This window comes from Macrosteles quadrilineatus, unplaced genomic scaffold (genome assembly GCF_028750875.1).
Source record: "Macrosteles quadrilineatus isolate MER2022 unplaced genomic scaffold, UCM_ALF_1.0 Scaffold_1__1_contigs__length_201487025, whole genome shotgun sequence".
NCBI lineage: Eukaryota > Metazoa > Arthropoda > Insecta > Hemiptera > Cicadellidae > Macrosteles > Macrosteles quadrilineatus.
Window position 1 is genome coordinate 79,433,340 of NW_026542594.1, and position 16,337 is coordinate 79,449,676.

At 33.7% G+C, this 16,337-nt stretch overlaps 1 protein-coding gene across 3 annotated transcripts in view; it reads left to right on the top strand.

Annotated features, from left to right (window-relative positions):
• Positions 1-16,337, top strand: part of LOC128983652 (metastasis-associated protein MTA3) — a 206,468-nt gene that overhangs the window by 135,884 nt on the left and 54,247 nt on the right. For all 3 annotated transcript variants that reach the window (XM_054403025.1, XM_054403026.1, XM_054403027.1), the window contains exon 12: positions 13,229-13,345. In XM_054403025.1, the coding sequence (XP_054259000.1) occupies positions 13,229-13,345 (117 nt within the window). The remainder of the gene's footprint in view (positions 1-13,228; positions 13,346-16,337) is intronic.

A 16,337-nucleotide genomic window follows, 5' to 3' on the forward strand; every position in this document is an offset into this window, starting at 1 on the left:
GCAATAAGCAAAGAATTTCTTCACTCCCCAGTAAATTGCTGTAGCTTCTTTGTCTACTGTTTTTCACTTTTTGACAAAGATCGTGAAGCAAAAGCTATGGGTTGTTCCCACCCATCAGGAAACTTATGGGAGATTACTGCTCCCAATCCATAAGGAGAGGCGTCAGTTGAGAGTATTAGAGGAAGTTTTGGATTGTAGTGTGCTAGAGTGTTGTCATTAGCTATGTGCTTTTTAACATTTATAAAGCTGTTTTTACATTCTTGTGACCATTCAAATCGCTGTCCTTTCTGTAGCAACTTAATCATTGGATATAGTTTTTCGGCCAGTCTTGGTATAAATTTGTTGTAGTAATTGACCATGCCAATGAAAGATCGTAGTTGATTCACATTTCTAGGGTTTTCTGCCTCTATAATTGCTTTAACCTTTTCTGAGTTTTTCTTCAGCCCGTTCTCATAAATCGTATGTCCCAAGTATGTTATTGTTTGTTGAAAGAATCTACATTTGTCAAAATTTAATTTCAAGCTATGTGCTCTAAGTTTTTCTCGGACAGTTTTTAATCTCTCTAGTGTACTCTTGTAATCTGTACCTTGAATGATTATATCATCGAAAAAGCACTTAACTTCATCAGTCCCTTGCAATACCTTATCCATGAATCTTTGCCACAGTGCTGGTGCTACTTTCACTCCAAACATCAACCTGTTTACTTTATACAAACTTTTCTGAGTGCTTATTGTTTGTAGCATAGCACTTTCAGAGTCCATTGGCATGTGTAAGTAAGCATTACTAACATCGAGTGTACTGAAAAATTTACCTCCATTCATCTCAGCAAAGATGTCCTCAATTCTTTGTATTGGATATTTCTCATCACGGTAACTTTATTCAATGTAGTCTTGTAATCTGCACATATTCGTACCGAACCATTAGGTTTTACTACTGGTAGGGATGGTCAAGTCTCGAAATTTCGGGAAATTTTCGGGAAATTTTAAATCTCGTTACACGAGACGAGATTTCTTTTTGGCCGAGATTTTTATCGAGGCGAGAATAAAAAAAAAAAAAAAAAAAAAAAAAAATTAAAAACGCCTGCAGAAAGTCAATGCAATACCCGCAATACAGGAGCGTGTTGTAGTTGCGTTTCCTTTGCGAAGGCGTTCTTATTTAATTAATTCTTCAAATGTAAATATTACTTTAATTATTTTAATAACATTTGAGAAGTTTTGTTAAGTGTTAGCAGTTTGAGGAATGTTTTATTACTATAAAAAAGTCAAAACAAGTAACTATTTTATAAAAATTAATATTATATTTTATAGGGATGGACGAGATTGAATTTTTAGTTCGAGACGAGACGAGACGAGATTTTTTATTTCTCATAAAATTTCGAGACGAGATCGAGACGGGATTTCCCTTCTCATACACAACGGGAAATGCACGTTCAAAATTTTTACCTGATTTTGTAACATTGTTAGATGACTGTTTAAATACAAAAATAATGATAATAGGCAAGAATATTTACAATCTTTTAACATTAGAATAACATTTTTTTTATTAATCACGCCTAACTTATTAAAAATGCCTACGATTAGGAAACATAGTGATATCAGTTAGGATAGAGTTCAACTTATCCTAAAATAAAATAAATCATAAAATAAAAGCAATATTAATTTTTATAAAATAGTTACTTGTTTTGACTTTTTATAGTAATAAAACATTCCTCACACTGCTTACACTTAACAAAACTTCTCAAATGTTATTAAAGTAATATTATTGAAATAATTAAAGTAATATTTACATTTATAGAATTAATTAAATAAGAACGCCTTCACAAAGGAAACGCAACTACAACACGCTCCTTCACAAAGGAAACGCAACTACAACACGCTCCTGTATTGCGGGTATTGCATTGACTTTCTGCAGGCGTTTTTAATTTTTTTTTTTTTTTTTTTTTTTTTTCTCGTCTCGATAAAAATCTCAGCCAAAAAGAAATCTTGTCTCGTGTAACGAGATTTAAAATTTCCCGAAAATTTCCCAAAATTTCGAGACTTGACCATCCCTAATATTTTATGATTTATTTTATTTTAGGATAAGTTGAACTCTACCCTAACTGATATCACTATGTTTCCTAAACCCTCATGTGTCCTTAATCGTAGGCATTTTTAATAAGTTAGGCGTGATTAATAAAAAAATGTTATGCTGATGTTTTTTAATAAAAGATTGTAAATATTCTTGCTTATTATCATTATTTTTGTATTTAAACAGTCATCTAACAATGTTACAAAATCAGGTAAACATTCTGAACGTGCATTTCCCGTTGTGTATGAGAAGGGAAATCCCGTCTCGATCTCGTCTCGAAATTTTATGAGAAATAAAAAATCTCGTCTCGTCTCGTCTTGAACTAAAAATCCAATCTCGTCCATCCCTAAACTGGCACAATTGGCGGGCCCCATTCAGAGTTTTCGACCTTTGTAATAATACCAGCTTGTTCCAGTCGATCGAGTTCTTCTTCCACCTTTTGTTTAATAGCAAAGGGCACTTGCCTCGGCTTCACAAATATTGGACCACAGTCTTCTTTACATTCAGGTGTCCTTTTTCCTTTGGAATGCAACCAATTTCCTTACTGAATATATCCGAATAACTGTCAAGAACCTGTGTCAACTCAGATGAGTTTTGATTCAACATTCTAATATCACCAATTTCTAAATTAACTTCTCTTATCCAGTCTCTACCAAATATTGGTTCAACACCTTGGTCAATAACATATAGTTTTCCAAAATATATATTTTCTTTGTACTGGAACCTAACATATACTACTCCCTTAGTTTGTATGATTTCACCTGTATATGTGCGAAGCTGTACATTCTCTTGAACATTCTCTTTTTGATATCTAATCTCTTATAGTCCTGAAATGAGATTGAAGATAGCGCTGCTCCTGTATCAAGCTCCATAGATAATGGTTTTCCTTCATTTTCTATTTTCATAATGAACTTATCACTATTATTTACTTGAAGTTTATAAGAATTATAGGTAGTATGATCTAACTGTTTTTCATTCTCTCTGTCGTCTAGTTGGTCGATTGGTTGTTTTCTTGGTCCCCCATACATACTTTTGCAATATGCCCTACTTTGTTACATTTATTGCAAAATTCATTTCTAAACTGGCATGTATTTGCTCTATGGTATTTATCTCCACACCGATAACACCGTCCTTGTAGACCTGAAAACTTTGAACGGTAAAGAGGATATTGGTCTTTGTTGCCTGTACAGTGTTCTTGCTCCCAGAGTATCTGTCCCATTTTCTTGTCTGATTTTCTACAACATTGAGCACTGGAACTGTTGGTGGTGCTGTTTGAGCAGTCATTATGTTGCTTTCAGTTCTCAAAGCTTCCAGTGATGTTGCAAATTCAAGTGCTTCCTTAAAAGTAGTTACAATTTTCCTCTGTAAAAGTTATCCTTTAATATCATGGTGAAGTCCTCTTACCAATTGCATGCGTAATAACATATCAGTTACTGACTTTCCACAATTACAGTTAATCTTTGGACAGTTTCTTTAATTCTATAGCGAATTCCATGATTGACTCATTTGGTTGTTGTACTCTACACACAAAGCGATGTTGTAATGTTAATACACTTGGTAATGGTTCTAAATGTTCTTTCAAAATAGAAATCACATTTTGATAGTTCATCTTGTAAGGGTCATCAGGAGCAACTATGTCTAGAAGTCGTTCATCTAGTTTAGGTGAAAGTGCATGTAGTAAACTACAAAGCTTTGTTTTCTCTTCATTTACATCTTTAAGTACAAGGAAATGTTCAAATCTTTTAATGAAATTCCTAAAAGATTCTTCTTTGTCATATGGAACAAAACTAATGTTTGATGTTGTGCTTGGTTCCTTGTTAAGTGGATGTGCTGCTGTAGGCTCTGTTTTATTGTGTTGTGTCTTTTCATCTCTCAAAGTTGCTTCTAAAACGATGTACATTTCTTCCGTCTCACTTCTATACGAGGCTAGATCATCTTGTTCTTCATCTTCAGTGGCAAGTTCAATTTTGGTTTGTGCGTCTTCAAATTGTTTCCAATACGATCTTAAATTGTCTAACCTCACATCTATCTCTGCACTTGTAATTTTATCAGTTGATTTATTTTCTACAATTAGTTTAAAGGCTTTGGAAATTTGCCTTTTTGCAACTGATGTCACCTTGTTTATATTTCCTATTTCCGTCATCCTCGACGCCATTTATTGTATAATAATTAGATTCAACTCAAAAGAAACATTATTTTACTCAATCCATTCCATTTACAAAATTGGTAAACATAAACAATTAATTAACGAACGCATGTTTTAAAACTATACATCAAGAATAGATAACTTTTGGTAACACATCACTACCTACAACATATTAACTCACACTGGTCTGTGTTGTGCTGAGAAGTTGGTGGTACATGGTTCTTTTTACATCTTTGTATGAAATACCCCCGCCGCAGCAAACCTGCAGACTAAGCGAATTTCCATTAACCTGATTGGATTTACACTAAAATGCCTCCATAAAAATAGCACATTTATTTCCTATTTAAATAGAATTAGTTTAACGAGTCCTTAGGTTTGCTGCAACAGGGAGGGTAAAAAAGGTTTTTTTTATAAAATGATAATAGTTTAGTAAGAAAGAAAAGTATTTTCCAAAATCAATCAAAATATGTTCATAAACAAGCAAACTACAACAGTTGACTTATTCTCCATAAGAATAACATGGGAATTTTAAAATTACAATTTTTTTTTAATTTTCTCCGTAACAATTAGGCGCATGATAACGCTTTAATATACTAAATTATTTGTTTTTTTAAGCTCTACAAAATGGTTTAAAAGAAATTGTGAAATTTTGTGTTTTTAGGGTGAAAAATCAATGGGAAAAACCTATTTTTACCCCATAAAACCCCCCATAAACCTCCGTTCCCATAGTCCGATCATGCTGGTTCGCGAACTCTTTTAAGTTTATCCCGCCTTACACCTTCAAACCAAATTTTATCAAAATCGGACAAAAATTACTCAAGTTATCGTGCGGATGGACACGTGTATCTCTTCTAATATATAAAATTCTCGTGTCACAGTGTTTGTCTGCAAACTCCTCTGGAACGACTTCACCGATCGTTATGAAATTTGTTGTGTAAATTCTGTAGATATGCGAATCGGACGTAAACTATTTCCCGTTTCGAAATTCTTAAAAGGGCTCCGCCCCAGTGGCTCTGGAGTTTCCCATGTTAACCTTATGAGAAATGGAATTAATGAATCTTAACAGCTGTTTCAATTAAACAAGTTGGTTCTGTTCTATGATGTTCAATAGCATTAAAGTTACAAGGATTACCAACAGGGTGCAGCACTATTATTTCTTTTACATTTATGACAACAGCTAATTTGCAACCAAAAGGTGAGTGAGCGTAGCGAACGAACTTCAAGCTGGAGGCGAGTGAGCGTAGCGAACGAGCTAACCTAAGGCAAGTGAGCGCAGCGAACGAGCTCCAACCTAAAGGTGAGTGAGCGTAGCGAACGAGCTCCAACCCAAAGGTGAGTGAGCGTAGCGAACGAACTTCAACCAGGACGTGATTGAGCGATGCGAACGAGATCATCTTGAAAATTAAACGTAACGGTACTTTCTTTCCATCGGTCTGTCTTAGGGGAAACCTATAACTTAGGCGATACGAAGTTCGCCGGGTCAGCTAGTATATATATATATATAAAAATTTGAACGAATGGTGTTTTTGGCCTCTGGGGACATCAAAATGAAAAAAAATCGGTCCCGGGCTTAGGTCTTACCATGAGACCTACGGTAATACAGGGTGTCTACCAACCGGGAAATCCGAGAAAACCGGGAATTGTACTTAATTTTTTACTGGCCATGAAATGTACGGGAATTGTCCTTAAATGCCAGACTATGTCCTTAAATTTTTAATGGGTCATAATTTTATTGATCGCTAGTTGGTTAGGAGCACATAAAAGGTTTATCAGATGTTTGCTTACATTTTCATAATTTATTACTAGAGTAATTATGCAATAAAAATCCCATTAGCAATCTCAAACCCATTAATATTTTATCACGACAATCAAGTGTCAAGTCAAGTACTTCCAAGAACTGTTGACTCAGCAGCTAGCTCATAAAAATTGTATCACTTTTATTCCTTTACAACTTCTTTATTTATTACTAGGGTAATTATTATTAGACCCCAAACCTATTTTATCATGAAAATAATAGTTTTATAATGGCTGTTAAATTTCACTTCTTACTTGTACTTTCGTCTTGAAGATTCAATTTGCCGCGGCCATTGCCTAGTGCCATCATAATACTGTTTATGGTTTCATATTAAACATGTAAATAATCTACAGTCTTATTTTGTAAGTTAAACCCTTTTTTATAGATATTTTATCTTTCAATTGACAAAACCACAAGCATTGTTGTTTGCATTAATGTTTTATCGCTATGTAGGCCTACTTGGTTTCAAATTATGTCATTGCATTTTCTGTATCTTTGTCTTATATTGTTGGCTATTCAGGTTTCAATGTTTTTTGTTTCCCATATTTATTTATTGAGTTGTATGCTTTAAGCAATCTAAATCTTATGAACTAGAATGATGATAGTGACTTTGCTGCTATTATAACCTCATTGTTACTCAGTTTAAAAATATAGGCCCTCCTAAATAATTAGGTCTAGGCCTGGGTATTTTGATTCTTGAAAGAGCTGCAAAATATATTAAGAAAATGTAATTGAGCCTAAGATAAACAACTAATGATTGCAATGTGTCGATATTAACTTTGCAAATGAAAATACAATCTTACTCTGTGCTTATTGGTAGCCGCTTACTATACCTTGGTTTTGTACTAAGAACTGAGTAACAATATGCATTAGAGATTTTTTTTCAAAAGTAGTCGAGAACCTAACCTAAGCCAGGGCGAATCATGCCAAATTAATCCGCCTGGATCGGATAAGCTATGTTATGATGTTTCCGTGACCGATGGAGATATTTGTCGCTATCGCAGGAGACAATGATTGCGTTTCTCTGTTACACTATAAAAGCTTTACCTAAAGTATAGGTAGGCCTTTGTTTGTTTACTTTCAATAAATTTCTATTTTGAAATTTAACTCTTATCTATTATTATTTACTTTTCTCTCTGGTACAACTACAGTGAATAACAAGATTAATACAGTTTGACAAATCAGGAAAATTATTCGGTAATGACACCGACAAAGGTTACGGCAAAGTGTCCTTAAATGTACGGGAATTGTCCATGAATTTTTATCCAGAATGTAGTAGACACCCTGTAATAGCTACTTCCCTATAGGGAAATTCGCTAAAAAGAAGCCTTATTTAATTGTTTACTTCATCGCCTTGCTTTCCTTTTACAGTAAGAAGTGTACTTAACCGACCTCGTATTAACCGATAATCGGATTATCCACCTTCGATCGTAAAATAATACAGTTTGTTTTAACCGACCTTGCTTTGAGAGCAGGTCGGTTTAACCGCCGCTTTCTAGGAATCTCGGCATTTCCGCTCCCACGCTGGGCGATGAGAACTAAACCATACGCTTAAATCCACAGGATATGACTAAGGCTACGGCCACACGGGCGTTTTTTCACGCAGTAAAATGTAGCTTATTTTTACGCTGCTTGAATTCCCGCTGTCGTAGGCCTATGCCACACGTGCGTTTTTTTCACGCAGTAAAATGTAGCTTATTCTCACACCGGTTGAAGTCCAGGAGCGGCAAAATGCAGTAGGAACCCGCAGTTGATTGACGAATTCACGTAGTTATGTTGTATATCTTCTTCATGGCCGGTATAGTAACCTTGTTTCCGACTAGTGAACCAGAATATGAATGGTATATTAATTTTGATACGGAAACAACACTAAAATTATTTTATTTTGTTAACCTTTCATTTAATGGTTTACATTTAGTATAAAAAATTGTTGGAAATATCGTCTAAAATAACAACTCGTCTAGTGGATCAAAAAGTTAAAGCTTTTCTTTAACTGTAATGTAGTCACTATTTTATTAATTAGGCTAATTTTGAATAATAAGACAATATATAACAAAGATAAGTGCTGGTATTTGTAGTAAACATTAAATAAAACTTAGTTTTTGTTGTAAATTTCTAAGTTTTCTTATAAATTGTAATGTTCTAATAGCACTGTTTGAAACCAAAATCTCATAAAATAAAAATACATCTAGTTTACAATGTAATATTGAATTAACCCTTGAATTAATTGGATAATGTTATCGTAATAGAGCCATTTTAGGGAAATAATTTTTTGCAGCAAAGCCTCAGTAACACAATTTATGGTCACTGTTATGGTTTAACTGAAAAATATCATCTAAATAGTCCATGACTAACAAAATTCAAAATAGTCCATGATTGCAGCAAAATCATGATCATACCCTGAGGTCGTGTAGACATTATCATCACCTTCTGCGATCGCGGTAAAATTCTGATCATCCCGCGTGGCCGTGTGTAGACATTTTATCGTCTCCCGTGGTCACGGAAACGTCAATGTTGTCATGCGTGATCGCAGTAAGTTGAAAATTACAGTTAGAAATAAAAAATTCACTCATAATTAATAGTTCATAAAAACTCACGTATAATTCCCAGATTTCCCGGTCGGTGGACACACTGCATATATATTGCAAAGGGGCGCTACTATTAGTTGTGCCTAGGGCGCTGACAGGGTCAAAAACGGACCTGCCGTATTTATTTCCTGTTATCGCCTCAACCCCCGTGATGTTTCTTGCGACCACGGCAACGTCAAATATTCACAATAATTTCCCGGGGGTTGAAAGTTTTAACTACATAAACAAAAAAGTCAACAATTTCGGGCAGATTTTTCGGTGATTTTTCAAACATAAAGTTCCCGCTTCTTTACAAAATTTACGCACAACTTACAGATTTTTTCCCGGTCATCAAAATTCACGTACAATTCCCGGTTTCCAGGTCAGCTGGACACCCTCAATACATTCAAAGTCAACGTTAGTTGTTTACCGGGTATTTTATGTTAGGATTGTATAATCCACAATCCAGGGTGTCTAGTTTATTTCCATTATAAAATTTAAGACTAATTCCAGACTTTTCAAGACTAATTCCAGATTTTTCAAGACTAGTTTTGTCAACAATTATTGGGTGTTGATACCAAAATGTATCAATTCTCGATTCTTGATACCGATACCAAATTTTATAGCTTAACCAATTTTTTTGCTTAGTTTAGCACAGAAAGATAGCATGTCTTTTAAAAACTTGTAAATCATAAACTTAAAATTAAATATAGGTGTAGTAGAATTTACGAAATGAAATAAGGAACATTAAATGCGTGAAGAGCGAGAATGAGCAATGAAGGCTGCTTCTCGTCTGCGGTCTGGAAACGGCAACTCTGTAATACACAGTTGGCGAGGGAGATTTGGCAACCTTTCCTATGCTTTTTGAACTTTTTCGTTTGTACTATACAATTCCAATGAACTCGGCATCGTGTGAGAGATCTTTATCATGCTTATGGCGGTTAAAGACATACAGGGTGATTGGTACTCAGTGTGACAAAAATTTGTTGGTGTAAGGACAAAGTAAATATGCAGTGTGATGACGCATATAAAATGTTCCAAGTCTAAAAATTAGCTTCCCAAAAAATTATTTTATGTTTTTCAAAAATAGCTATGTTTTTAAACTTAATACAGCTATTTCTCAATTACCTGTAAATGGATTTGAGTAGATAATGTCATTTTCGTGTTCTACATTAAATTTTGAATAACAATAATGGAAAATGACGGGGATCAGTTGTAAAAACTCCATTGTAAATAGATTCAAAGATAAAAATTAATATGTTAGATAAAAATTCAAAAATCATTGGTCAGTTGCATTTATTCACACCCTGTATACAAGAAAGTGTCGGAATATGTTAAAAACTGCGCCATTTTATAAGCTTTCCAACCATATGCTACACTATTGAGGTTATTTTTTGTTTGTTGTTTTGTAGATATTTTTTTGTTTGTTTTAGTGGTTTGAATACCAGAAAACGGGGAACTTTTTTACTGTTTTTTCCTGTTCAAGCTGAAACAAAAATACAACTTTTGCTGAATACATGCCGACTTTCAATGTTTTAAATGTTAAAGACACCATGCTTTGTAGTCTTCAAACCACCAAAGCGTACATAAGCAGACATAAAGCTCAATAGTGTAGCCATATGTTGGAAAGCTTATAAAATGGCACAGTTTTTAACATATTCCGACACTTTCTTGTATACAGGGTGTGAATAAATGCAACTGACCAATGATTTTTGAATTTTTATCTAACATATTAATTTTTATCTTTGAATCTATTTACAATGGAGTTTTTACAACTGATCCCCGTCATTTTCCATTATTGTTATTCAAAATTTAATGTAGAACACGAAAATGACATTATCTACTCAAATCCATTTACAGGTAATTGAGAAATAGCTGTATTAAGTTTAAAAACATAGCTATTTTTGAAAAACATAAAATAACTTTTTGGGAAGCTAATTTTTAGACTTGGAACATTTTATATGTGTCATCACACTGCATATTTACTTTGTCCTTACACCAAAAAATTTTTGTCACACTGAGTACCAATCACCCTGTAAACTAGAAGCTCTATTGGCTAGGAGAGGTTGTCTTGGTTAGCCCTTTTGGCTATTGAAAGGAGTGTAGAAATAGACATTTCCAAAGTAATTAATGACTTTAATTCAAGCCAGAAGAAAAGGCTTCATTTTATGTAAAAGTAACTTTTGGATGCAGTCTGGTAACATAGAATAAAGTGAAATTTGTTTGATCATGTTTACTTGATTTTTCCTTTTATAAAAAACAAACGGGCTGGGCACACATAAATTAAAATTGGGCACTCTTTTGAGTTGTGTGTGAACAATAATTGAATGGCTCCCTGGAAAAACGTTCCATGCGCCGTTTTGTAAACTTTACAGAAACTAAAAAAAAACGTTAAGAGAGTAATTTTTTAAAGATTATTTTTAGATTTTTTAGATTCTACTTGATAGGTCTAGTCAAAACAATGTTATAAGGATTTTTTTCAAGTAAAAATCCAAATTATTAAGCTTTTGACATTTTAAGTGTAAATGTAGTGGAAAAACGTTGCTTGGGCGTAGTTGATATGAACAAGCAACGTTTTTCTACTGAAACATAGCACTCTACAATACTGGCGTTTGGAACGTTTTGTAAATAATAAAGTTTTAATAGCTGCAATAATTCATTATTTTTATTGCTTAGGTACGGTACAGAAATTCTCAAACTGCAAGTGAAAGATTTTTTTACAATATTGAATCTTATTTTACTAAAAGAATACACAATATCTTGTTAATGAAACGTACATAACCCCTAGCCTTTGTATTAAGCTGATATTGTTTGTGTGCTTGGGACTTTTAATTTTACAATATTGAAATTCATTTAAATAAAAGAACACACAAAATCTTGTAAAAAAACGTATTATCTTGGTACAGTATAGTCAGCTACAAAAGGTTTAGTCTTGAAGCCGTTGTGTGTGCAGGAACATGAGAAATCCTTAAATAAATCAGCCCATTTACTTAACAAAAATAACATATAAGACAGTAAACAGTAAATTTACAATAGCTAGGTTGTAATTTACTAATAATAATAAGTATTTAGAAATGGAAATTAAATTCCTATGTCCTGGTAAATATTCTGGATCACAAACGTTATAGTGTTCAACTGTAGTGTGCATTGTAGCACAAGTAACGTTTTTCTAATTACTTCAGAAATAGGTACTTTTTCAGGCACTACTTCATTTTTGTAGTTTTTTTACTCTTTCCCGCTATTTCTATGACTCTTCTTAACTTTCTTCTTCCAAAAATCTATGTTTAACTTTAGTTTTTTGCCTCTATTTAATTGTTTAATAAGGCCTGACACCGGTGAAGACATGGTCTTGTCTGCCCAATACGCTGCACAAGGAACGTTCTTCCAGGCAGTGCCAAATTCCCCTACCCATAATTCAATGTTTTAGTTATAAAATCGGCTAAAAGATGTCACCACTTGATAGGCACAAGGAACGTTTTTCTATCAAAAACCTGCAAACTCTAATTCTGGCGCTTGGAACGTTTTTCCAGGGAGCCATTCAATTACCTCTCTTGTGGACCTTGTGGTTTAATTAATAACTCAATTCATTACAAATTATTGTTTTAGGCTAAGTTGTTAGCAATAAAATTGTTGTACAAATAACTTGAAAAGCTTAAAAAAACTAACAAATTTAAAGCCAGTTTCTTCAAAATGGACAAAGAACCAGTTTGACATAGAACCAGCGATCCGGACCCCCCCTCCACCTGGGGGGTATTCCATACCCCCAGACCCCCCGGTTGATCTTGCCACCCCAATTAAAAAGCTAAAATGACGCCCATGTGTATTAATTTGTAAATAATTAATATATTTCCCGTGGTTGCCAATATATTATGCTCATAAAACCTCTGCTGACCTTATCACAACTAGAACAAAGTAAGCAGTTGTGCCAAAGTCAACTTTTACCAACAGTTTTATTTTCATCGGACTCTGTGAATCTCCCCTTTAATCAATCTTTAGCCCCAGGTCATCAAGGTCAGGTCCTCTTTACAGTTTGTATTGCCCAAGGTTACAATACAGAAAATTAAAACAGTGCTGCTCGTTTTGTCCATAGCTGCCACCCTATCCGTCTTTAAAGTCACACTTAGTCTTGGTTTAATGGGCTTACTAAAATAATGTAGGCTTACTCAACTGGATTTTTTGCGAACGTGTTTAATCTACTAATGGGAATCAGGAGTCTACTCTACCACAATTACACTCTTATCATCTGATATCTTGAAGTCAACCCTATCCTTGTGACAATCTCCTAGCTGGATTAACTTGCTCCTCAGTATCTGAAGGTACATGCACTGGTAGCGAGAGCGTGTCTTATCTTCGGCATACCAGGAGCCTTCAGCTAGTTGCTGTTATTGTTAGGCACTAAAGCAACTATTAGATACAGTTAAACAAACTTGAGTTGACTCCAATATGGCACTCTTGTTAAGACAATGGTTCTGTATGTTGTGTAATACATGCACACCTTCTTAGCAAATCACAGTAGGGTGGTCGAGCTAAGGTCAAGAAATTGTTCGTTTACCTGTTTTCTGCGTGATAAATTTAACATTACAACTGTTTTATCACTTAAATGACACTCCTGGGATACTTTTAGATCTTACTGATGATTCTGTTGTGTTACAGCTGTCTCGTCGTCTCAGTGGTATGCATGGGGTCCCTCACACATGCAATGTAAGCTCTGTCACACCTGTTGGCAGTACTGGAAAAAATATGGAGGCCTAAAGACACCTTCTAGGATAGGTACTTGAACATACTAAACTCTTAGTAGATACATTTTTTAAAGTCCTAAAGTCCCATTTTGGCACTTTACCCTCTATTATACCCTGCATCGAAAGAGTTATGAACATGTGTGTCAGTGTATGAATTTGGAGTATGTTTTAAGTTATAAATATCTGGGAATCATAAATTGACCATAACATGAAATGGGACTTGCACTAAAACAATGAACTGATAAATTAAGGTTATGCTTATTTAAGTTATACCATATCAGACAATACCTGCCACAAAAAAAAAAAAACTAAAAAAAATCAATGAAATTCATATATTCAAGTCTGTGTGAATCATTGCTTAGATATGGTGTAAGGTCGTGAGGAGCAGCATCAAACACAGCCATAATGCAACTGAAAACCGTGCAAAGCAGGATAATCAAAACAATGACTAAGCTTGATTCCGCTGATCTGGTTGAAAATCCCATGCTAGGTTATCAATTGGTCATCATTTTCCAAGTTGATAAACTGTTCAAGTTTTTAATTACAACAGATTATAATTTTTCAGATGAGTTCAAAAACCTAAATGTACATAGTTACAACTCAAGGCAAATGTTCTTTATTGTGCCTAGAACAACAATATTCTATAAGAACAAGGAAATATTTGTTCCATTCTTGTTAAACAGTTTACCGGTACAGCTGAGGAATATATGTTACTATAGAGTTTTAAAGATAAAGTTAAATAATTTATATCTAGATCTGAGTTGAAAATAACTATGTTTCGTTCTATCTTATTTATCATTGTTGTTCATTACTCCAGATGTTTATTATTGTTACTTTTATCATTATTTATCAAAAAAAAAACACACAACCACCATTTTATTTTTTTAATAGTTGTTAAAATTTGACTAGCCTACTTAAAATTTTACGATTGGTTTGTTATTTATTTTGGTATATTATTGTATTCTGTGTCATGGTATAGTTTACTTACAGAAAAAAGGAAACAAAAGACTGATTGAATAAAAAGCACTGTGAAAAATTATAATAATTATTGCTGCAGACAAGCTATAAATTGCTTTTGTAGCTAAATTGTATGAGATTTGTAATCTTTGGAATTAAATAACTAAGATAGCAAGGGATTGACTCAATAGTAGGCTACTCACTGATGTAATGTTTTGTATTAATTCACTTAAATATGTAATTTATCTTTGTTTAAATTTAATTGTTGTGATTTGTTTCCGGTGCCATATACACACTTGTATATGTATAAACATGGTTATAACAACACATTTCCCCATTACAATAGTCTAGATGGATCATCAAGTGTGAGGAAGCTGGTTAGGCAGCCCACAAGTATATATTTTCAATAATGGGTATATTTGCTATTTTTAGATGCCCAGTACTCACTTTATCCACTTAATGATAAATGTTTCAACCAAGTAGTTGACTGGGTAAGGTGGTAAATTGAAATATTCAGTAGTCAACAGCTGTCCCAAGACTTTAAATTCCTTGCTCAACATTAAAACAAGTAAAGTCATATATATTATGAAAGGGATTTGATTTTCTATAACCCTATGCCCAGCATTTATTTTTAGGGTGCATAGTTTAAGATTTAACTTGTCAAAAAGAACAAAAAACACAAGAGGAAAATGTAAGTTTTAATTGTTTTAAATCACGTTATCGCCCAAACATTCTTTAAAATAGGCCAAACAAAATATGACAACAAATTTTATGCCTGTTTTAGTATGATATTTTTGTTGACAAGACCATAGTTGGTTTCCTGAATCTCTTTGAGCTATTGCAATGTCGAACACAATACCAGAATCAGTAAAATAATTTTGTGTTGGTAAAACACTCGTCGTTTTCTGACATTGAATTGTCTATTATGCAATAACTGCTGAAAGCTCAGCTGAAGCTAAGCAAAGAAAGACATCGTTGTTGTTATGAATATGACATCGCATCGAGATTGAGTCTCTAATTGTTCTAATTTGGTAAATGAGATTTCTTTATCATGATAACGAATTTAATTGCAAAAATGTATATTACCATAAAAAAAAACTTTGAACTTACTGTCAGGTATTGGTATTGGCATGGACTTTTGTCAATACCATTATGATACCATTATCAAGAATTGGTGGTATTGACAACTAATTGGTATCGAGAATTGTCACGTACCTCATTAAAGCATTAAAATTTGGTATCAAATTTCAAAGATTATCTCTGATCATCAATAATAAGGTTATGAAATTACAGTAGAACCTTGCTAATCGGTCACCTACGGGATCAGGAGTATGGTCGGAACAGCAAAAAGTTTGGATTATCAGAGGAACGCGTCTATTGACATAAAATCGTAGTAAAACTGTATTTTGAACAGACCCCGAACCACGTTTAATCCAACATGGCATAAAACTGTTATTTCCAACTCCTAAACTAAATGGACGTTAATGTGCATATTACATCATAAAAATACAATTAGTAGGCTATTGCGCAATCATGATAATTATGTTATGTCATTACCCTTGATTCAGTAATAAAAACTGTTAACGTTTAAAATCAAAGCTTTTTCAAACTTTTACTCAAACAAACAAATTGCCAAACATTGTACAGCAAAATAAAGAACAGAACAACAGAAAGTCTAGTAAGCTACTGCTAGTCATGGACTACTACTGTGCTGTTTCAGGACAGAAGAATGTTGATAAAATTATTAGATAACGTATAAAAAAATATAAAATAATAGTAGTCTACTTATGCATAACAACAGTCGTAAAATAGACCGATAAAGATAACAATGACATAAAAACATCGCTTATTCTTTCTCTTTGTTCTTCTATTCTTTCTTAAGTTTCTCTTCATCCTACCATTCAACAAGTTGCCACGGTTCCCAATCACAGACTACAAAAGTTGTCATGATTACCAAATAACCAATAACAAAATGTTGTGACATAGCAAGCGCACAGCAGACAGATGTGTCATGTGTAGGCCTAAGGAGCAGACGATTGTCAGTGTAAACGGATAGCTTGAAGCTT